The following is a 24,081-nucleotide window of genomic DNA, read 5'->3' as shown; positions in this document are numbered from 1 at the left end:
TTTGTACTCAAACTCGCGATTGAGTACGATGATGAGTGAGTACACACCCAGAAAAAAAAGTGAGTACGATGATAAATAATTACAGGGGTAAGTCCACTACTCGTAAGTACAGTACTCATGAGTACACTACTCATGAGTATCAGTTCTCATGAGCACAGTATTCATGAGTATGAGTACTCATGAGTTTGAGTACTCATGAGTATGAGCACTCGTGAGTACACAGTACTCATAAGCACAATACTCATGAATGCTGGTTTTGCGAGTGCTTGCACTCTTGAGTTAATGCACTCGTGAGTACAGTAGTGCAAACAAGTTTTATCACAAGCTCGAGTCCAGACGCGCGTGTACGAATCGCAAACATTTAGAGGGGCCGCTGTGCAGCTTAACTGTCAAGGATGGCAAAATTAGACAACGAAAACTGCACCTCCCGCCTTTCCGGTCACTGTTTGGCACGGTAAACGTTTCTTGAAGGTCACTCGCAAAGGGGTCACGGTGAAGAAGGAAAAACGAGGGGGTGAGGGCGCGGTGGGGAACGCGGCCGCAGTTGCTCTTCTCCTATAGGGACCGGGCAGCTGGACGGGTGGCGCCACCACATGGCATTCTCCTCGTTAGTGGAATGGTACTATGCAGCCTCCCGTTGTTTTTGTCGTGTGTGCTTCAGCGTTTTGAGTGTCTTGGTGGTGTTGTAAGCGGATATGGGCGGTCAAACGAAGTCTAGACAGATGTTTTGGGTTCTTAGATACTATAACGGCTGGGTAAACAAGTCGAACGCTTCTAAATTTCGGTATGGGCTACAATGACATCAGCGCTTATTGCAGGGATCTACGCTTGGCTCCACACGTTCTGAGTACGAATAAAACTACTGATAATAGTATTCATTTCTCATTAAATGGACTAACGGCTACATAAACCTATTTGACGCTTCTAAGTTTGATAATTGGCTACATTGACATGAGCGCTTTTTGCCGTGCTAAGTTCTCTATGCGCCTGGCTCCGCGCGATCTGAGTAGAAATAAAACTCGAAATATTAGTATTCATTTCTACCACTTCAAATTATCTTCACTGGTTTCAATGACTGCGGTTTCCACGCCAGCCGTAACGCTGGGATACATCGATATGTGTGTTTTGAAGAGAACGGCACTTACGTACGAGATCGGTCACCGTGTGGCCGTGGAAACGCCGTCGCAGTTTACACTTTCTATCTGTAACTGTGAGCTTTGAGCCTTCGGTTTTGGTGAGCAACACTGTGCCAGCATGGGAGCCTCAGAGCTGAAGTAGAGCTCCCACGTTTGTGGCGGTCATTTTACCAAGAGCCAAAGTTATTCAACCGCTCAACAGCCCAAGCAACAAACCATGCCTCCTCCTTATCCCATTTTACCACCTGCAGGAATAAAGGCTGGCACCGATAGTAACGAAATGTGGCAGTGTTAACTCCAGCCGGTGGTTTTTAATGCTTAAGTATTCTTTGCCGAGCACCTAAAAATCGCGAAATGCCTAGTGAAGAAACGAGAAACGCGCAGCTAGTTGCCTCAAATATGGCTACATCAAACGGAGTCCTCTAGCACAGACGCATTTCCGACACGCTGGAAGCAGTTAAGATTTATGCAGGGGTGCATGGAGGTGCAAAATTAAAGAGCAAAATCGTCCAGCCCTCCGTTTAACGAAGACGTCAGTTGAAGGCGAAGCGTTCTGCGTGTGAAATCGAATGAGAAATGGTGGAAGTCAAGGACGCTGCGATAAAAAAACCAAACTGCGTGCAGGTCAGATTCAAAGCTCAACTAGTCAAAGTTTAAACCTAGAAAGCAACCAAGGATACCCGCACGAGAGAACTTTGCGATAAACCATCATCGTCGTTAGACGGAGTATAGTGCGTGATTTTGAAAGCATAGGTGGCAGTTTGTAAAACGACGCTGCATTCAGTTGTGAAACCGAGGACAGGTTTTTAAAGCACCCTCACGTCTCTCGTCATTCAGCTTCGCAGGAAATGTTTTTTGAAAAACCATTACCTAGTATTTAGCAACCATTGTAATCCTTCTACAGTGCTGCTTTTCAACGAGAAGCAATTACGTTCTACTATCATTTGGTATGTATTCTGTAAACGAATCCCGCTGACTCTAGTAAGTGTATTTCAGTAAAATTACACTTTTCTACTCTAGTTAATGAAGTTGCGGAAGCGTCATCCATCACAGTTTTTGTTTTGAGGTAAATCTTAGAATGCACACCACGAACTTGTCTTTCGCTTGTGCACGACGCCGTTTCGTCATCGACTGACAAAAGCCAGCGCCGCAGAATTGCTGGATTGGCTGCACACACCGGCTTTGTAGCAGCATTTAGCTGCGATATATTCTTCGCTACGCCAAACTGCAAGCAAGAATGAAAAAATTGCACGGACTTGCACTTCCAGCTTGACTTCCAGCTTGGCGCATTGAGCATCGTCTACTATTTGTTATTACTAAGTACCGGCGTGTCATGTTAATCTCGCTAAACGATGATGAATATGAAGAAAAAGTCGCAGATACAATGTAAAAATAATGTAGCCTTGGATATTTACAAATGTTTCGCCTTGGAACCACGTTAGCAGACCTAAGTGCCAGCAGAATGTTTTTTTTTGTTATCTGCTAGGGTTAGCAATAACAACGAGTATGGCAGTATCAATGCGGCGGGGTACTCGCTTTTACCTTCTTATCTCACACCCAGAGCACATTGAGCGCTTTGCCTGTGGATACACTCGGCTCTGGCAGCACTTTTCACGGGCATTGAGAATTAGATAGTATTAACGGCCGCGCTATATTCTTTTGCAGCACAAGCCAAAAAAAATTGGACCATCGGCAGCGAGGCGCGGCGAAGGAACCCGGGCGTAGATTTGCTGCGGGATGTGGAGGACAAAAACAAGCCCAACAAAACGAGCGAGGAGACTCCAGAGGTCCCGCCAGAGAACATGACGGTGATCCCTCCGGAGGCCACGATGGAGGTCACGCCGAAGTCCACGACGGACGCCACAATGGAGTTCACGACGACAGTGGCGCAGAACGCCACTGCGCCGTACACTTTAGGCGAACTTCCAGGTAAAATTTGGATGCTTTCTTCACTTCAGCACTCTAATATCACGGGAAAGACAAGCTAACTTGCACTTTGGAGCGTTCACGTTTGTAATCCTGTTTGTAAAGAGCTCTTGGTCATGCATTTCCACCGCTTTCGGTACCAAGTGCGTTGGAAAGTAGTATTTCGTAATGCTGAAGATACAAGAGGCGACTGGTGATGTCCGCCAATCAGCTTAGACATAAAAAACACACAAAACTATTGATAATCGATAATTATTCATCAATAGCGATACACGTTTTTTAAAGTCTTGATGATTTAATGTTGGGTACAACAATACGAGATTCCGCTAGCGATTACATTGTACGCTGTTCAGCAAAAGCCAATTATTCTGGCCTTCTTAAAACATCACATAGGTTGCGGTGGCACTCTCATACGCTGGGTAATATTCCAACTCTGTCATCATATGTCTACCTGGAGTTGTAAAGAATTACCGCAAAACTTGCTACTGTGCTATTCTGCATAGCCACATATTAACGTGTTTGAGACGTAGTGGCTAAAATTTTAAACAGAAACAATCCTCCTGAATTCGAATTGGTGTAAGTTCGAATAATCAGTATTCGGATTTAGAGATAACTCCAAACTTGCACTAATGAAATCTTCTGTCAAATATTTGACACAGTTTCGCTGCCCTACCAATAATTCTCCGCATTCCCGCGATCACAATTTGTGCTAGATGTAAACAAAGTTTTGCTGGTTCATTGTTTAGAGGTAATAGTGCATGTAAAGATGCATCAAGTAATCCCTAATAGAGTTCTGAATATCCTACAGTGTAATTACCACTCAGGAATAAAGTCTTTAATGTTGGGGACATTATGGAATTTTCCGGCGTATTTACACGCATTCGTAACTGGAAAAGGGCATTAAGGAGAAGCCCCCCGTCCTGTGGAGTTATCTCATGGGGGCGAACTGGGGAGTCTACAGAGCTGAATTTAGAGCAAATGTCTTTTTTTTAACCTTTACAACACCTTCGTGTACTCAATGCTATCTCTGTGGCGTTTATTCTCAACTAACCTCTGGTTGGAGCTCCAGTTGGAATCCCGCTACTCGGAAGGCTGGTTTTAACAAAAACAAAGTTTCCGCTCAGTTTATAGTGGGCACTCTGGTTCTATCCGCAGCAGGCCCACCGCCACAGAAAATTAGCGGCGAGGGCTTTCGTCAGATGATACATAGAAAGGACGCCGTAGTCAGCCCGTCACTACTGTACCCATACTAAAGTTACTTCAACAAGCTGCGAGTTAATACTAGGCACGTGTTCTAGCTAGGCTGACGTCCTTACATAATGTATGGCGAGTTAGGCTCGGGCGCTTCCTTATTTGTTTTAAATGCAGAGCATTTTTATAACTCACGATGTCACCCGTTCTAGTTGTCCATCGTAGTCCGCACCCCTCCCCCTACACTATATAAAAAAAATATTACTTACCGGCGCCTGGTTTCGATCCCACGACCCTGCGGGCGGAACGCAAGGTACATGGTGCTCTACCCACTGCCCCACAAAGCCGACACAGAATTGAGGGCTACGAACGCGACTTATATCCTTGACTCATTCAAACTACGTCAAGAAGCTGCTGAAACAACGGATTCACTACCTGTGGGCGGAGCGCGAGGTACATGGTGCTCTTCCCACTGCGCCACAATAATCATACCCACCTGCTAATAAATGATGTCACGTGACCACGTAATTACGTCTCCTCATTTAATAAAAATACAACAACCAACAGCAACAAGTGCAACAACATTAACGTAACGCAAACTACTTAACGTCGTGCGCCCCCGGAAATGCTCTGTATTTGATCGTGCCCCTCGCGAGGGGGATGTTTAGTTTCCTGCCACAGCTAGAACCAGGCGGCCTCCTGCACAGTTTGTGGCGCATACCCACTTGGGGGATTTGTCAGTTTTTTTGTGTGGCGTTTCCACTCCTATTCATTGTTTAAGACTACAATGGTACAATGAAAGTTAAAACACTATTCGAAAACTCCGAGGAAACGAAGAACGCTTACACGTCGTAGATATGAAATGAAAATTTCTAGAGACACAACTGTCTATAGTGCTTTAAAGGTTCGTGCTGGCATCGTTTGCTATTCTGACGGGCAGTTTTTCAACATATGTACACGCCTCGACCAAGCAGAAGCGCTATTTTGACGTCTATTATACATCTTATTTCAGCTAAATTTATGCTATTAGTTGTTTTTTCATGTATTTTACACGCATTTCATAATATTCCTGTTTATTCATTTTAATTCACTTATATCAACCTTAATCCTTCCTTAGTGTCAAGCAATGATTAAATGAAACCCGAACAAGGAAATATGAACCACGACACACAAATAGGATGATTTCTTTCTATGCAAGCCCAAATGAAGAGTGGCTTAGTTATAAAACAAATTTTGGAAATGTTGCTTTCAAAGCATACTAATAGGATTCTATTATTCAACCTCAACGAACATGCATTTTTCAATTCACTGTTTTCACATTCATATTTTCGTGTTAGCATTTTACTTGTCAGAAACTGTATTTTCATCTATCTGTAATCACGATTCTATCTTCATTCCTCTTAATCAACCTTAATGACACATTAGTATTCACTACTACAGATCACTAAGAAATGATATTTCTAGTTTATTTTAGTCCAGCATAAATCATGCTAATTAATACTACTCCACATTCATACCACCTTGAACTTATTACTGTCCATCACCTAGTTCATATATACGATGTTTGGTATCATTTTTCTTAATTTATAGACTGTTGGGATATTTTCATCCGCTACTCACATTTTATGGTTCATTTTTGTTGTCGGATCATTCGTGTCGGCGCTAAAAGCAGTCGTGCTTATCCTTCAAATGAGCTCTTTCCCATTAGTAATGTTCCAAATAGCGCTGCTGAGTGCCTTTCTTTTTGTTTCCTGCGGGAGTCATTATGGGTGACAATCAAATGTTATATATCTCTCTTTAGTTTTAGAAGTTTAAGTGATGTTTTTGAATGCATCCGGAAAAAAAATCTTCCACAACTGCGAATGGTGCTGTTTTGTTTTCCGCTTAAGTTCGTGACGGCGTGTTCACATCACGAAAAATTTTGGTTTTTAAAAACAAACAAGCGATTTTTTGTCGAAAACAGCCGGGAGCGCAGCGCAGTATTTCCCGTCCAAGCTGAAAAACCGTGGTCTTCTACGGCGACTTTGAATTTTTATAAACGAATTTTCAAGAAACTACCCGCTTATTCATCTGATCGACTGAAACTTTCCTCGAAAAACGAAAGCTTCCTTCCGTCACAGGCCATAAATGCTATTTCTCTTCCCCCGTTCTGCCCTGACGCCCTCGCTCACTTTTCTCGCTCCTACTACGGTAGAAAGATTGGAGGTTTGCCAGTTCATACATCTGGACGCGAGCTGAACAAAATCTGTCTAAACAAGTTTTGGCTTGAACGTACACATAAGGCATTGTAAATAGAAACATCAGGTGCCATACCCAGTAAAAAATTGAGTTTGCTGGGCTATCCTGTCCATGAAGAAGTTGTGAAAAAAGACCTACGACATCATTTAGGGAAAGCACTTTTGGTTAAAAATACGAAGAACAGGCACATTTACAGTTAAAGGAGAATGATAGCATAGTGCCGGCGCAAAAAAAAGCGAAAAAAATTTACGCATCTCCAAGAAGTGAAATATGATGGGTGGGCGAAACACTGGGGATCGTTCTTACTGTATATCACCCGCGGCATTGCCCACTCGCGCATTTAAATGAGTGACAACGCGTGTATACAGTATATACAATTCCAATCCAATGCAGTCAGATACAATACAAATTATTCCAATTCAATCCAATCCACTGCTCCTCCCGCATGCGCAACACTGTGTACACGGACACCAAGCCCAGGACAGAGCGAGTTCCGAAGGTGCTTCACTCCTAAAAGTAACGGCTCTTCGAGGATCGAACCACCAACCTTGGCAATGAAAAACGAGTACATTTTGCCTGCACCATGGCGCGAACACGAACGCACTCCCCGGAAGCGGCATTGATCCGGCTACTCAAATTGGATCGCCAACAAATAAACAAATATTGTCAGTTATGTTTACTTATTTCATATAGACCATTCCGGCAGGCAGGCAGGCAGGCGGGCGGGCGGGCGGGCGGGCGGGCGAACAGGAATGCAGGTTGAAATGAAAACGTCACATTCTTCGGCTTTGCACTAACGATAATCTGCCGCTAAGTACAGTGGTTCCTTTTGCGCAGTGAGTGGGCTGGCCTTCGACCTGATCTTTGGAACCGAGACCACCCTGAACCTGGCCTCGGACGTTTGGATGCAGGTGACCTTGATGTCATGGGTACGTGGAGACATGTACTATGTGTTCCGAACTGAAACTTCTAGCACTGGAATTTATGAATAATCGATCCGCTTTTGTAAGGGAGAACCGACAGTCGTAAAACCAGCTGACAAAGAGGGTAGTGTGGTTGTCTTAAAAACTGGAAAATATTAAGATGAAGGTTATAAGCAGCTTGCCGCCTTTGCTTCTACCAGCCCTTAGATAACGATTCGAGCCTAGAGTATAGTCAAACAATCCCTCATACCCTCACCCCTCTGCTGTGTAGAGAATTGTAACGATCACTGACATAACTGCACGAAACTAAATAAGCTGGCTGGACGTTTTTACCTTTTCCGAAAAGTGCACAAAGTCTCCGTAGAATGATTGTTTACGGCCGACATTCAGGGAAGACCCTTAGGTTCGACGTACAACACCCCAACCGAAGTTTTGTCTGTGTTTCTGAATCATTATCTATCCGACATTAAGGCTCTTCTTCCTTCATTCCTTCCGGATACCCCGTTTCTCTGCATGATAGAAGAGCTAAATAAGGGTGAGCATTTTTCAGTGACATAGTCCTAGGTACTCTTGACATTACCGCCTGGTACACAAACATCCCTCTCGTCGAAGCGATCGAAGCTAGTTTAAAAGCTTTATCAGAGAAGCCCCAACAACATGTGCCAGAAGTGCACGTAAAATTAAAGCGCGAGGGTTCCGGCTAGTTTGTAATCTATGAGCCTGAAAGCGCAAAAATTGACGAGGGACGATTAAAAGAGGGATCACAAACAAGAGCTGCTGTGTAGTCCCTGTTCTTGTTGTCCCTGGTCTGTTTTCGCGCAGTGAAGCTGGCAATTTTAACTCTCGATTATATTTAATTTGACTCATCTTAACAAATGAACTGATTAGGGCTAGTTGGTGCAGGTAGGTACGACAAAACAGCGCTAACACGATACAACAGGAAGAATGACGAACACTACGCTGAAAAGCCAACTTAGTTTTATTTAGGTGAACAAGGAATATGTACAAGAATCGAAACAACGAAAGAAGAAAATCATACAAAAACAGACAAAGTTGATTGTGGAAATGATATTCGCCACGTGTAATGCTTCGATCATGATTCAAAGTATCTTATCCCCCTTTCTGGCAACTCGATAGAGGGTGCGTTCACGCCCCTATCCCTCATTGTATGGATGACGGATGCCTCAGGTATCTCTCTCGTATCACTGGCCTGCAGAGATGACGTAGCTGGCACTTTGCAGACTGTGCAGCTAAACTGCTGCCCGTGCCTGTCTGTAAAGTGCTGGCGTGCTCCCTCAGCCCATCGTTAATGAAGCAGCCCGTTTTTTCTACATAGCTTTGCCTCACGGAAGCTCGATGTCGTATACCATGCCTTCTATGTTGTCTCTAAAGCGATTGGCGTGTTGCTGCAGTTTTAAATGCAGAGCATTTTAGTAACTCACGATGTCACCCGCGTTGACGCCCGTAGTCGTAGTCCGCACGCTCACTGCGCATGCGCGTCGAGTCGAGGCGATAGCGAACACTCTCTCGCGAGGGGCATTGGATTGGATTCGATTGGATTGGCTTGGATTGGATTGGCTTGGCTTGGCTTGGACGGGATTGGATTGGAATAACGAGGATTGTGTTGGATTGTGTTGCGTCGTAGCCGCGGCACGTTGCGTCATAGCCGCGGCAGACGCGCTGGTGCCGGGGCATGTGCAGTACTCTCTGTTCCACGGTTTCCTCTCCTTCGGGCGCGCTGCGGATATAACCGGTGTGCCGTTCTCCGGCGAAGCAACATTCGCGCTTGGCTCAAACACCTAGAGTCCACGCCGCTCTACAAGTACGCCAACGTCGTCGACTGGGACCGGCTTACGCAGTCCCCTCAACGTATATAAGCGGCGGAGCGCGCGTTCGGAATTCAGTCAAGGGCGTCTTTGCTTGGCTTTCGCTTGACGTGACGCTTTGCTTGACTCGAGTAGATGCGACGCATTTACTCGAATTCCCCCCGTGGGAAGATGCGGGCGGCTTTTTTCTGTCTACTGGCTCCACATTCAACGGACCGCGCAAACCTCCCAGTTTTCTAGTCGTCCGTGTTGTCGTTTCGCCGCATAGGAAACTTGGCCGCATGAGGCGGCATCTGCTAGCGACAGGAAATACAAATAATATTATTTAATTTACGCAGTCAACTCCCTGGGACCAGGTTAAATTGATGCTTCCAGAGGCAACTTCGAATATTTGCCATGGTCAACGGAAATACCGCATCAGGCATTGACTTGCAAGTACCTTTCCCGAACAATATGTTCCCCTTTCTCTAGCTCCGAATGTGATCAGCTAATTTCTAGTCTTCTTACTTTAGTTTCCAGGTTTGTACGCAAAGCCACCCCTTCAGCCATTGCTTTGAGATTCCATTCCCTCCCTCCCGTTTTTTTGGTGCACTTTGGCTTGTGCTTCCCGCATGGTTCTAACAATTTTTTCGTTTTTTAGTTTTAGGAAACGCTCTCTCTAGAAATTTCCCTTTTTGTAACATGGACAATTTCAGTTGTATGGGTGATTTCTGTTTTTTAGTTTGTCAGTGGCTCCTTTTTTGACCACGAGCTTACAGACACCTTGTGATAACGACCTCTTCTGTCTCCTGTTTGGCTTCTTGCGTTCCCAAGAGCCGCGCTCTAGGCTGCATGGCCTGGTAATAATCACTTCCTCACCCTCTCCTTCAATGAATCAAACGAACCTTCCTTTCTTCTTACCTCCTTGTCAGCTACTAATAAACACCCTTGCTTCCTCCTCAATATCTGTCGCCTCACACTCTGCCACACTCCCAAACCATTCATTTCCCTATACTCCCATTCCCTCTCTCTCAACTACCCCTACATAATGTGTTCTTTGCAAAACCCTTTGAGGAAGGCAAGCTCTTGGCTAAAATGGTGGCAACGATCGTGGTTGCTACCTTGTTCCACGTTGTCTCATCTTGAATGAACGTATGCACGTATGTATTTACGCATGTTGGTACGTTGTATGTATGTACCTGGATTCCGCCTTTGCGAGAAAAAGGTAAAAGGATACTTTAACAAGAGGATTATACAGGCAAAAAATTTTCTATTCGCTGAATCTGGAAACAGACTTCATATCGCTAAGCATGGTCCAGGAAAAGAAAATATTAGAGGAAAGTCATAAATACATCGTGGTATTTGAAGCATTCTTGTAGGTAATATACATGGCTGCTTGATCGGTGTGGTATTAAATTAAAACCCATGCGGAAAGCAATATTTCAACCAAAAATACAGAGCCCGGCACGTTCCTAGATAACGTGACGCCGTTACAATCGGCGGCGTTGCGTGAACAGTGAAACGCAGGAACTTTGAATTGAATTTAGCTAATGTCCTGCGTGCGTATAGAGGGATGAGGGGAATGGGAGGAGGTCAGCAGGACACTCGGCCATGGCAGAGAAGACGGGCATATACAGAGAAGGGGCGGCTGAAAACTCGTCTGCCAATGAGATTTGCGGCAAAGTAAGCAGATGATGGGCCGCCAAGTTATCCAACCGGCACCGCGGCTGCCAATTTATGATAGAGGATGCAGGCCTTGCACCAGGTTGCTTCTCAAAGTTTTACTCTATTTCAACGTGTGAACCTAGTCAAACTACACAAAGGCAAAAGCTTCCATAATTTTTCTCTCTTAGTTACCAATGCGTGAGCAAGCGAAGTGGCATTTTTGCGAAAACGTTTCCGTTTATTCGTAGATAGTATCCCTACAAAAGTTATTTTACCACAACGCGCAGACCTCCGCAGGTCCTACACATTTGAAAAGAGCACTACTTTTGACCTTTAATGCGTAGCATTCTTTGCCGAGTACCGGTCCCACAGCCAGGACCGTGTAACGCCTGCATTTCCACAAAAATGCATGTATCGCGGAAATTCCACGTGTAATCACTAGATTTGCGTAAGTAGAGGTAAGTGGTCGCACGAAATTTTGAAAAAACATAACATCAAAAATAATGAAAATTATGGCAAGGGCGAACCGTGTAACTCCCGGCATTTCAACAATAACGCAGATTTCGCGTAAGTCACACCTGTAATGAGTTTTAATAACGTAAATGTAGATAAGTGGCCAAACTAGATCTCGAAAAACTAAAAAATAAGGAAAATACAAAAATAACAGATAATGTCAAATGTACAACGCATGGCATTTTTACAATTATGCAGATATCGCGGAAGTCCCAGCTACAATCGTTAAAATGCTGTAAAGGGAGATAATTTGTCGAAAAAAAAAATTGAAAAGTAAAAATTAGGAAAAGTATAGAATAGGAAAACGCCCTGCATTTAAACAAAAATGCATATTTCGGGAAAGTTCCAAAAGTAATCGTTATAAAGGCGTAAATGGAGATGATTGGTCGAACGAAAGTACAAGAAACTTAAAAATACCGACCAATAAAAAGATACCGGAAATGTCAAAACGTATGTGCCACGCCATTTCCACAATAATGCAGGCATCGGGAAAGTTCCACCTGTAATCGTTATAATAGCGTAAATGGAGAGTTGAACAAAACTTTGAAAAAAAAATTTATAGGAAAACTGGCGAACCATGTAACGCACTGCATTTCGACAATATTGCAGATTTCGGGGAAGTTCTAAATGTAATCAATATATTAACGTAAATTAGGATAATTGGTTAAAAAATTTGGAAAAACAAAACTGGTTTTAAAATATTAACAAATTACGGAATATGTCAAAACGTATACCGCATGGCATTCCCACAATAATGCAGATAAACGGAAAGTTCACCTGAAATTATCATATTAGCCTAAATGCAGACCATTGGTCGAACGAAATTATGAAAAACGAAAAAATAGGAAAATATAAAATATTCGCGAACACAGGCGAACCATGTACCGCTTTTCAATTCCACAATTATGAAGATTTCGGTCAAGTTATAAATGTAATAGTTAAAATAACGGAAATAGATACAATTGGTTGAACTAAATTTCGAAAAACTAAAACAATAAGAAAGATATTAGAAAATTTCTGAAAATGTGTAAACGCAGAACGCATGGTCATTCCACAATACCGCAGATTTCGCGACTGTTCCACTTCTAATCGTTATAATCGCGTAAATGTAGATATCTGGTTGGTCATGATTTAAAAAAACCACAAACGTTGGCTGTAAAAAGTCACACCAAAGACAAGTGACATAAGAATGCTACTCATTAGTAGATAATTATCTCAATTTCTGCGAAATATTTTTATTGTATCGATTTTCGGGCTCACCGAAGAACAAGCCCGTAATATGCCCGACATCTGTGTTGAACCGGTGCTTCCGCACAACTGTGCAACACTGCATAACATGTGCCATCTCCAACCGGTATAATAATACAGAGGGAGCAACAATGGTAGATAGTTCTGGTACAATAGGTTGGTTGCGACGATGAAACATGGGTCACTGACCAAGTCAGAAAAGTCGTTTGACGTTTCGGTACCCCTACGGGTACCATGCTCTCAATGAGCATGTGCGTGGAAAACGAAGCTATAAATTGGGCATGAGGCGTCCCAACGAGGTCGAAAAGATACGGTGCAGATTGCCGTCTGTTCTGTTGATAGTGTCGGCCGTCGTCTGAATGATAAGGGATTCGAGCAGCAATCGAGAAGACAGATTGCGCTCGGTCGTAAAAACTTTCGCCTCGTCCCAGTCGTGTCCCGTTTTCTCACAGTGCTCCGCCAGTGCACTTGTCTTTGGATGGCCCTTGTTTACGTCGTTGCGGTGCTGCGTTTTTCTTCTTGGAAGATTGCCCGTGTCACCAATGTACACTGATTTGCATTTGGCGCACGGAATCTTGTAAACAACACCTGAAAACTTGGAGCGTGAGGGGGGGTCTTTTACGTCGACGAAGTCAGAACGCAGTTTGCTAGTGGACACGTGCGCGATGTGCACACTGCGTAACTTGAAAATACGTGCGAGAGATTCACTGATGTGTGGGAAGTAGGGAATTGCAGCACGTTTTCGCGCGGTCCTTGTGGACGCTTCTGCCTCCTCATCTCTATACGGATTTCTGTGCGTTGCCCTCTTTGCCTCTTTTCGGATAAAATGCTTTGGGTAGCCATTCTGCTGCAGGTCTCTTTTGATTGTCTTAATTTCTTCTCTCGTTCTTTCCGTGTCAGAGCACGTCCGTTTGGTCTGTTGACAAGTGACGTCACCACTGAACGTTTAAAGGACATGTGGTGCACCGACTGAATGCTCAGGTACCTTTCGGAGTGCGTAGGTTTCCTGTAAACGCTGAACGACAGCCCACTCGGGGAGCGTTTTTACGCGCGTACAGAAAAGGAATACAGCCATTGGATTCCTCTTGCACGGTAAAGTTGATCGAAGCCTCTGTATCATTCAGATGCTGTAGGAGGCGCCGAACATGCTGCTTGTCCATGACGCAGAAGCAATCGTCGACGTACCGCACGAAAAGCTTCGGCTGTGGTTGGAATGATTCCAAGGCTGTTTCCTCAATCGCTTTCATCGTCAAATTTGCGGTTGTGACCGAGGTCGATGCCTCCATGGCCATCCCAAACGTCTGCTTGAAGATGTCGCCGTTATACGTAAAATAGGTATTGCTTAGGCAAAAATGGAGGAGCTTGCAAACCTGGGCGGCAACAAACGGAGTGCGATCCGAAAGCCTGTCGTCCAATTCCAAACGTTTTCAGCAGGTTTCGACTGCCAGTTCGACAGGAATGCTTGTGAACAGTGAACACAAATCGAAAAAAAAACCGGGATGTCATGATCTACCAGAACTATGCCCTACAACTTCCCAATAAAGTCTTCCGAGTTTCGTATGCTCGTACCTGTATTCCCCACCAGCGGTGCAAGGAGCTTGTGCAGGTAGCCGGACAACCGGAGGAGCAATGAACGTGCAAAATCTACAATTGGACGTAACGGGGTTCCATCCATGTGAATCTTGGGAAGTCTGTAAATTGCAGGCGCCGACCCGTTCGTGCAGAGAAGGTGATAGTGTAGTCTTTTCCTTGACGGAGGTAAGCCACTGAATATCTCGTAGAGCAATTTCTGCGATTCCTTTTGAATTCTCGAGGTGGGATCTTTTGCAACTTTAGAATACGTCGTACGGTCTTCGAGTAGTGCCGGCAACTTGTTCTCGTACGCAGAGCGGTCAAAGACAACTGTAACGTTTCTTTTGTCGGCAGGGAGCACAGCAATATCTGCGTTCGTCCGCAAAGCCTGAATGGTCATTTGTTCCGCTCTAGTAACGGCCCGTGCATCTCTTGATCCGCGCAATCTGGAGAGAACACTGATGGCGCGTGTGCGCACTTCATCTTGTACGTCTTTCTCCAGTAGTTCAACTGCACTTTCGACAACGCATATGATCTTCCAGGCATCCGGTGACTTGCCTTAGTTGAAATTCAGGCCATGCAACAAACTTCAACCGGTACGTCGACGATTGCTTCTGCGCCATGGACAAGCAGCATGTTCGGCGCTTCCTATAGCATCTGAATAATACAGAGGTTTCGATCAACTTTACTGTAGAAGAGGAATCCAATGGCTGTATTTCTTTTCTAGACACGCTTGTAAAGCGCTCTCCGAGTAGACGGTCGTTCAGCGTCTATAAAGAAAATCTACGCACTCCGGAAGGTACCTGAGCTTTCACTCGGTGCACCCCATGTCCCATAAACGTCCAGTGGTGACGTCACTTGTCAAAAGAGGAAAACGGACGTGCTCTGACCCGGAAAGGCTGAGAGAAGAAATGACGATCGAAAGAGACCTGCAACGGAAGGGCTACCCAAAGCATTTTATCCGGAAAGAGGCAAAGAGGGCGACGAACACGAACCCGGATCGAGATGAGCAGGCTGAAGTGTCGACAAGGACCGCGTCAAAACGTGCTGCGATTCCCTACGTCCCACGCATCAGTGAATCTCTCGCACGCATTTTCAAGAAACGCGGAGTGAACATCGCCCACGTGCCCACTAGCAAACTGCGTTCTGACGTCGTCAACGTAAAAGACCACCTCTCACGCTCCAAGTTTCCAGGAGGTGTTTACAAAATTCCGTGCGCCGAATGCAAATCAGTGTACATTGGCGAAACTGGCAATTTTCAAAGAAGATTAACGCAGCACCGGAACGACGTAAATAAGGGCCATGCAAAAACAAGCGCACTGGCTGAGCACTGTGAGAAAACGAGACACGTGGTCGACTGGGACGAGGTGAAAGTTCTGACAACCGAGTGCAATCTGCCTTCTCGATTGCTGCTCGAATTGCTCACCATTGAGACGACGACTGACGCCATCAACAGAACAGACGGCAATCTGCACGGTATCTATGCGACCTCGTTGAGACGCGCCAGTATGTAGCTTCGTTTTCCACGCACATGCTCATTGTGAACAAAGGACCCATAGGGGTACCGAAACGTCAAACCGCTTTTTTGACTTGGTCAGTGACCCACGTTTCACCCTCCCAATCAGGCTTTTACCTGACCAGACGGTGTTCCGTCAAACTCTGGGCTATCTTATAGTTTGCAGCAAACAGAAACTGGAAGCAAAGCGGCGCTGACCAAGAGGGCGGTCGGCTGCCGAAAGAATAGACGTACGTAACGTATTTCTTTGGGGTTCATGCAATGCTCGTTTGTAGCTCCATGTACTCTGGTGGTAAAACTTAGCCGCAAAACTGGAGCGCGTAGCATTCATATGAGGCCTCACGAAAACAGCACGCAAGCGCGTTGTGGGGGCACGGAGAGTACAGATCTCGCCGCGCGCATCGCGTCATCAAGCGGCAGCGTATCGTCTGCTACTAGCGAGCTGCCGCAGCTCAAGAAGCAGTCAACATTTCCAGTGGTCATGGACAGCGAAAATAAATCCTGCGGCGCTGAAAAAATGAGACATTTCGTTTGCATGCAGACGATGCAGCGAAGCAAGGACAAAATGCGCTCTTTTCCTACGACGCGCATCGTCCTTGTGCAACCGTGAAGAGCGCTACTACGAGCCGTCAGGGCGAGTTATGGAACGTTTTCAATTGCCGACCGGCCTGATGTTGGGTGACCACTACGTGCATTGCCTGCAGCGGACGTCGCCTTTCGCAGCCCCTTCATCTCTTTGGGCGTAAATAAACAGGAATCTCTGCTAAATAAGAACCTCATTTAAAACCAAAAAGCGAGTCTCGGCCTTGTAATTTTGCTGTTCCCTATGATTTTTTTTTGTATTTTCGTGCGTTTTGTCCAATGGTGTTACTAAACGTAGCTCCTTGTTTGCTTACTATTTCTGAATTTTCTGTCATCTTCTAGCAATGTATTGGTGCAAAACTAGCTTTTCTGCAGGTTGAAGTGGGGCTTTGTTAAACAAAAGAAGCTAGGTCACCTACAATAAGTGTTGCAGTGATGCCCTACAGCCCGGTATTATTATGAGGAAGCTAGCTTCTGGATTTAAAAGCTTTTTTTATCACGGCCTAGCACAGCTTATATTGCCGCAAACCATGCATTGGGTTTATTTAGGTTTTGTCCTTGCCGACAGTGCCGCGAACCATGCATTGCGTTTGGATATGTTTTGTTTTTGCTGACCAGCTGCGCGGGGCTGTTATCTGTGTTCTCCGTGTGCCAAGTGAAGTCCGTGTTCTATTTTTTATTTTTATGCCGCCTATCTTATCTCTTTTGTTAGGGAAAGTGTTTCGAACTAACGTCAACAGTCTAAATAATCTTCTTTGGTCTGCAGTGTTCTGGATGAAATAAACGGTTCGAGTAACACTCGCGCCCAAAGATAAATTCCTGCAGAGCCGAAGCCACGGCATTCCACTCGCCGACGCTCGCCTGCAAACGTCAACGCAGTGACGTTTGCCGGCGAGTTTGACTGTGTTGACTGTGCCGACGTTTGCAGCCGTTGACGTTGACGTTTTCCGCCTGACATTCTTTGAGTTGTTAGGGGCGCACAAGTTCGCTCCAATGAACGTGTTTTCTTTCAAGACAACTGCGTTGTCTGTGGCTTCGTGACATCTGGTAGAGGCGTGGGGTACATGCACCCTAAACCATCTTCAACTCGTCAACCAAGCCTAACTCGTGCCAGCCGCCGTCAACAAGGCCTAAAGCCGGGATTTGGGCTATTGCCAGATAAATTGAAGGCGGAAGACGTCCCGATTGGTGCCATGAGCAACGCATCCACGATCACCAACGCAGCGAGCACACCTGTAGTTCTTTTCACCATCTTGTCATGGGTCCCTTATGGAAGATCCTGAGGAATGGCTTGACCATCTCGAGAGGGTCCGAACGTTTAACCGATGGGATGACGTCGAAACTCTCGGGCAAGTGTTTTTCTACCTTGAAGACTCCGCAAGGATTTGGTTCGAGAACTACGAACGTATAATGACGACCTGGGAGTTATTCAAGACCACGCTTTCGAAAACGTTCGCGACTCTGGTACGCAAGAAACGGGCCCAGCAACTGTTACAGACAAGCACGCAGCATCCCAATAAAAGAGTGACGCTGTTTGTTAAGGAATTGAAGCGACTTTATTGCCGTGCGGACCCAGAAATACGCGAATAAAAGAAACTAAGCTTTCTGATGCGAGGGGTTAAGCAGGAACTGTTGGCATGCCATGTCCGCCACCCCTCGATTACTGTGGCTGAATTCGCGTGTGAGGCGGCCGCGTTGGAGAAGACGCTGGAAATTCGTACGATGCAGTATGACCGCCGCATCAATGTGCTTGCTTGCGAGATGACTGGTGCCGGGGCTATTAGATCCGGTACACTACGCGAAACCATCCGGGCAGTCGTCAGTGAGGAGCGTCGGGAACTTTTTCCAACGACGCCGCAATCTGTAGTGGCTTCCCTGACTGACGTCACCCGAGAAGAGGTTCAACAGGCACTGAGGACTTCTACGGCATCCGAAGCACCCAGCGAACCACAAGCTATGACCTACTCAGCAGCTGCTCGTCGACCCCGCACTGCTCAACACATCGTCAAGAGGCCACGCAGTACCGCCGCCCACTGTCGTCCGCCCAATCCCCTGTAGTCCGCAACCACACGCCGTGAAATACGGACCTATGCAGAACACCGGATAATCGTCCTCTGCGCTACCACTGCGTAGAGGCCGATCACATCTATCGTTGCTGCCCATGCAAGATATTCGGACTTCGTGGTTTCTCCATCGACGCACCTGGCCCTCTACCTGGGCAACGACCACGCCAGATCGACGACTGCGTATATAAACCAGCCTTGGCCCAGACCGTTTAAATTGTTTGACGTCGACACACCAATACCAATCACGGATGCGCCGCGGGGGACATTCTACGTGCAAATTTAGCACGTGGAAGGTCCCCCAGCCCACGTTGTAGAAAATAAGGCAACAACTACTGGCGGGAAAGTTTCACGACGGCGGAAAAATGAACACTTCAACTACGCAATGACTCGCCGAAGACTATGATTCACGACATGCTCTCAGTCCGACGAACCGATCTAACACGGTCGTGACTCCTGAACACGACGGTAACGACACGGCATGAAGCGTACCCGACATGACGCAGCCTGCCGCGGAGAAGACGATGACAACGACGACTCATAATCCGCACCGCCAACACGCACAAGCCGAAATACAATGCCCCGACGCACCCGAAACTCGAGGAAAGCTTTCTCCGACGTCCAGTTGTCCATCGATGGCTTTGATGTAGGCGCCCTCCTCGAGACGGGAGCCGACTACTCAGTAATGAGCGGGTCATTCGCCTTCAAGCTGAAGAAAGTTACGACAAGATGGTACGGTGCGCACATACGCAGAACAGGAGGCCATCTCGTAAGGCCAAGTGGAGCATGTACATCGCGCGTCAGCATAGACGGCACCACGTACCCTGCTGCGTTCGTCATTTTGCTTAACTTCTCCCGCGACGTAATTCTTGGAATGTACTTTTTCACAACGGTGCATTTATTCCCGGACAACTCCACTACTACTGATTTTTACGCGATTTCTTTTTGATAAGTTTGAACAGCCGAGAGTATATAGTGAATTATTCGGCGGGTTCTTTTGCGAATAGCATCGCAAAGGTTTCCTCCTCCTGTGTTTTTTCCTCCTGAAAAGAAAAAAACAATCCTTGCATCCCTCTGACCTCGCGTGGTTTAGTCCACCAGTCGCATCGTGTTTCCAGGTTAAAGTCAACTGCACTCAAAATGTCAACCTTCCGAAGACGTTATTTCTGTATAGGCTGCCTAAGACGACAGCAAGATACAAAATATGCCTGTCGAATTACTCGTCTGGGCGGCACCGACAACGAACGGAAATGCCAGACTTTGAAATCGAAATTGAGGAGGGTGCGGAAGTTGTGGCGAGATTGAAATTATGCTCCAGACGGCCCATCCCACGAGCGAGCGCCGGCACGGGGCAGACGGACAGGGAAAACCTGCGCGAAACCTTCTCACTCGCTGCTGCCGTAGGAGAAGCCCGCCAGGCGGAGCTCGAGCAGTTCTGCCTGGCCGTAGAAAAGAACGCCGGGCCGGCCGCAATGTCACTTCCGCTTCACAGCTGTGTGCACGAACCGCAGACATGTGCACCGTCGCCTGTGATGGATTTATTTTAAACATCCCCAACTAACAACTCATTTCACTGGGCTACCAGTCATATCCCAATTGGTTTGGTGGTATGTACTGTACCTTCAAAGTAACCTTGGGCGATAATAAATAAAACTGCAGTTGGTTAGCGTTTGAAAGCAAAACAATGACCCACCGAAAATCCCCAACATTAACCGTGCTAAAAACACCTCGGCCTTAGGAGGACTTCGTCTAAAAACTGAATCTTCGGGGTGATATTACAAGGTATAATAAAAAATAGCGCCAAAAAACGTTGGAGTTCAATTTTGCCCTTCTGTGACTCTACTAACACTGCTCTAATTACCAATGTCTGTTCTAGAAGCCCATTAACTAACGCCACTTCCTTCAATGAACACTTTCAGTCAGTATTCATTACTGGCAAGTTTGGCATACCCGATTTCCCACACGAGTCACATTACTCTATTTGCGATCTGAGCGCATCTCACGACGGGTTTCCATCTAAATTCACAAGTTAGACAGTACAAATTCAGCAGTCCTGATGCAATTAGAATGCTTTTATAGTTTGTTTGTTGGGACCAGCCGGAACGTGAATATTTTTGAGAAATCTTTGTCTGCCTCGAAAGTCCGCTTAGTTCGGAAACTTGCAAAATTTTATCCCATGTCTTAATCCACCAACAAGAAGTGACCGTTGAAATATTGGATGATTTTTATAACGTATCAATCATGTAAAACTCTTGATTTCATAAATTCTTGACCGAATTCTTCAATTCATTATTGGTATTATAGATCTTCTAAAAAGAAAACGTATTTCGTGATTCCGAGCATGGTTTCACTCGCGGATGTGGACCCATCACTCAGCTTGTGGAATTTTCTTAAAGGGGCACTGACACAAAAATTTTGCATCTTGTTTTTTTTGTTGCGATAAGTAGCTAGTGACCTACTTATAACCTGTAGAAACCTCATTTGCTTCAGCGTGCGACGGTTGTTTAATTAGAGGCATTTTCAATGCGGCCAGTCGCAGTTTCGGTTTCAGCGAGTGCCGCGAAACGATGGATTTTGTGGATTTTATGTGAACAAAGCTGACCACGTGACCGTCGGAGGGATATCACAGAGCAGAGCCGCCGTAGCACTGTCGAATCCGCATCAACGGCAGTTTCTGCGAATGCCCCCACGTACTGATCTCGTGAGGCGCTTAATTAAAAAGCGACCGTGGATGTGACGCAGGCGCTGCGAGTGCAAATGCTACCGCGGCTAAAGAACGACGCGCGACGCTCGAGACGCTGGGTGGCAAGACGCGCGCTGGGAGCTGCCGGCCGGTCTGCCTACAGGTCCGCCTACAGATGTGTTCGGCTCAGCACTGCGGCGGATATTCGAGTGCCGCTCTCGTAAGCGGTGCAGATGACAATTTTTAATGCAACCCGCCATCGCATCATTAACTCCTTTCTCATGTAAGCCACCATGGTCGGGACTTGGGGACAATTTCGTGCAGCGGTAACAAGCTATCACTCGAGCTACCTGCGCCGGCCTGGGCCACTTCGCGGCCGTGGCCGCCGCCTTCACAGCGACCGTGCGGCTAGCTCAGTGAGCTTTTCGTGCCTCCGGCGCGTTTTCGCATCCAATGGTAATAAACAGTAATAGAAACAGAGTGCCTGGAATCGCTGTAGAACTTTGGTCGCGGCCAGCTGCCGATTAGCTGACGAAATCACGGCGCCTCCGCCGCCAACGATCGGGTCGTTCGTTCTCGAGAGCAGAAGCTCCGCCCTCCGGCCCTCCGATTGGAGCGGCGAGCCGGGCGAACCGGCAAAAAACGCCGGTAGTGCGGAAGCGGCAAACACAAACTCGTGACGTGTTTGGATGTTGTTTATTTACAATTGCGCGTGGTCCTCTGCTGGCTGCTCGGTTGCGTTTCGCACACTTCAAAATTGATTTTAAATATGTTCTAGGCTGTATTCGCCGCTGATATTTTGCAGACGATGTATATGTGTTCCCACCAATCTATCTCCGAAGTTATCTCGCCTTCAAAATTTTGTGTCAGTGCCCCTTTAAGATATTGCTCCAGCCTTCGACATGCAAAAAAATCGATTCCATTTTAATAAACTCACCTAAAGCGTGCGAGTCACCGTTATTTCTGTAAACGACTTCTCAAACTTTCTTCTACGTTTAATAGCTCTTCTTTAGGTGATTTCATACCTAGCTTTTTACATACCCGCTCTCAGTACACAATGTTTATTCCTCAAACACGGTGATTGGTCCAAGGCCACCTTCGTTCTAATGGAAATGTTCAGCTGAATATTCCATCATCGATAATTTGCTTATATGCTGACGACTGGGCATTGCATGACGTAATAAACAAGAATTACGACCAGGTTTTGCTTAATGGCCTTCTACACAATTTTCGAGGTGGCGCGACAGAATAAAACTAAATATACCCTTTAAACAAAGTCACCTTTTCTTTAGCAATCGCCGTTTCATTCTTTTTGAAAAAGTGATATTTTATTGACTCTTCCCTACCCCTGGTGCCCGAATATAGGTTCCTAGACGTCACCTTGACATCTACCTTGTCGTGGACGAAGCACATTGAGTACACATGCAAATGGCAATAAAATAATTACGCTTCGTAATCCCTCCATTGGGCTAATGTCCACATAACACAGTATTACTGACACACAGTCGCTCACCTTACAGATCCTTGAATACGGCTGCGCCACGTCAAACCCCCTCAAAAATATCTGAAAGCAACACGCTCAATTCAGTTCAAGAGAAAATAGTCCGTTTCATTTACCGCCGTTTCACCGTCATTTCACCTTGCTACTCTGAAGTTACAACCTCTGTCCGAGCGCAGCGATCGCGAATGCCTCAGAAGTTTTGCATGTTCGGGCGAATTATTTGTGCTACTATTAAACAACAACTAGTCGACACCTAATACACAGAAGTTTTTTAGAAATGGGCACAAACGTAACAATGCACTATTTCAACAACAAAATAATTTGTTTACGCACAGCTTCTTCTACGCACTAAGTAAAAAATAAAACAGTACTACGTCAAACTTGGCCGTTGCTTTCAGAAGCATTTTTGAATGATTAGAATTTATTGTGTTCCGTAAATTGTACATTTTCCTGTGGTCTTGTATTTAGCCTTACCTGCTGTGTTTATTCTTCGGGAGACTTCCGTGAGATTGATTGTGTTTTGAATGATCTCTGTATTGATCTCTGAAGAAACTGTTTTTGCACTCGTGTACACAGGCAGTCTTGTGATAGCACACTGGGGCTCCAGTATGTGAAAATATTGAAAAAAATGTGCAGCCTCTACATTAAACCCGTTAGTTTAAAAATAATTCGTCTTTTTAAATTTCACAAAGCACAATCTCTGGGCTTTTTATTTCGTAAATACATAAAAGTCATGGCCAAAAACCCGTACTTATAGCGCATCGTTCTCAATATCTCTGTCACAGCAAAGCCCCGGGACCAAAAAGAAACTGGGGCTTTTCCTTGGCTGGAACGCCTTAACAACGGCAGTGTGCTACGTGGCGTCTGTGTTCCTCGCCGATTTCAGAAGCAGAGTCGTAAGAGACCAGTTTTTGTGCCTGTTTAAATACGCGGCCAACTACAAGTAGTTAACCTTTGAACTCACGTACGCGAAACTTGCTTTCGATATTGGAGAAACTGCTTCTGACTAGAATAGCGTATCTCAAAGTTATAAAGTGATAGGAAGTTCCTTAGAATACGTTCTGAGAGGTTTTGTTTATTAGGTGGATCACATTTTTTTTAATAATAACGCATAAACTCTTAGGAAGAAGGATGTACCTCTGTGTGTCTACATACAAGGACTGAACCACGCCATCAACCACCCGAACAGATAAAATCATGAAACCGTAATAATCCCATAACATTCATCGTATCAAAAGACACAATTATCAAAAGAAATTTTCACTTGCGAATTCACCGTAGAGCGAGTAATTTTGATTACCTACGCTCCTTATCCTCCCCATTGAGAAAGTTCGCTACATTAATAAATTTCCTTCCTTCCTTCCTTCCTTCCTTCCTTCCTTCCCTCCTTCCTTCCTTCCCTCCTTCCTTCCTTCATCCCTTCCTTCCTTCACTTGCTTACTTCCTTCCGTTTGCTTCCATTTTCTTTTCATCCTTCAATTCGCTCTTTCCTGCCTTTCTTTCTTGCTTCATTTCCTTC

At 45.7% G+C, this 24,081-nt stretch overlaps 1 protein-coding gene across 2 annotated transcripts in view; it reads left to right on the top strand.

Annotated features, from left to right (window-relative positions):
* Positions 1-2,632: 2,632 nt before the first annotated feature.
* LOC144167071 (uncharacterized) overlaps positions 2,633-24,081 on the top strand; it is a 57,465-nt gene continuing 36,016 nt past the window's right edge. The window contains exons 1-3 of one of the 2 annotated variants that reach the window (XM_077696462.1): positions 2,633-3,065; positions 7,329-7,420; positions 23,348-23,458. In XM_077696462.1, coding sequence (XP_077552588.1) covers positions 2,939-3,065; positions 7,329-7,420; positions 23,348-23,458 — 330 coding nt within the window. In that variant the 5' untranslated portion in view covers positions 2,633-2,938. The remainder of the gene's footprint in view (positions 3,066-7,328; positions 7,421-23,347; positions 23,459-24,081) is intronic. The other variant, XM_077696463.1, reaches the window with a different exon arrangement.

The sequence above is a fragment of the Haemaphysalis longicornis genome, unplaced genomic scaffold (genome assembly GCF_048455015.1).
Source record: "Haemaphysalis longicornis isolate Haplotype H1 unplaced genomic scaffold, Haemaphysalis longicornis Haplotype H1 scaffold_2, whole genome shotgun sequence".
NCBI lineage: Eukaryota > Metazoa > Arthropoda > Arachnida > Ixodida > Ixodidae > Haemaphysalis > Haemaphysalis longicornis.
This window is presented reverse-complemented; position numbering and strand designations above follow the sequence as displayed.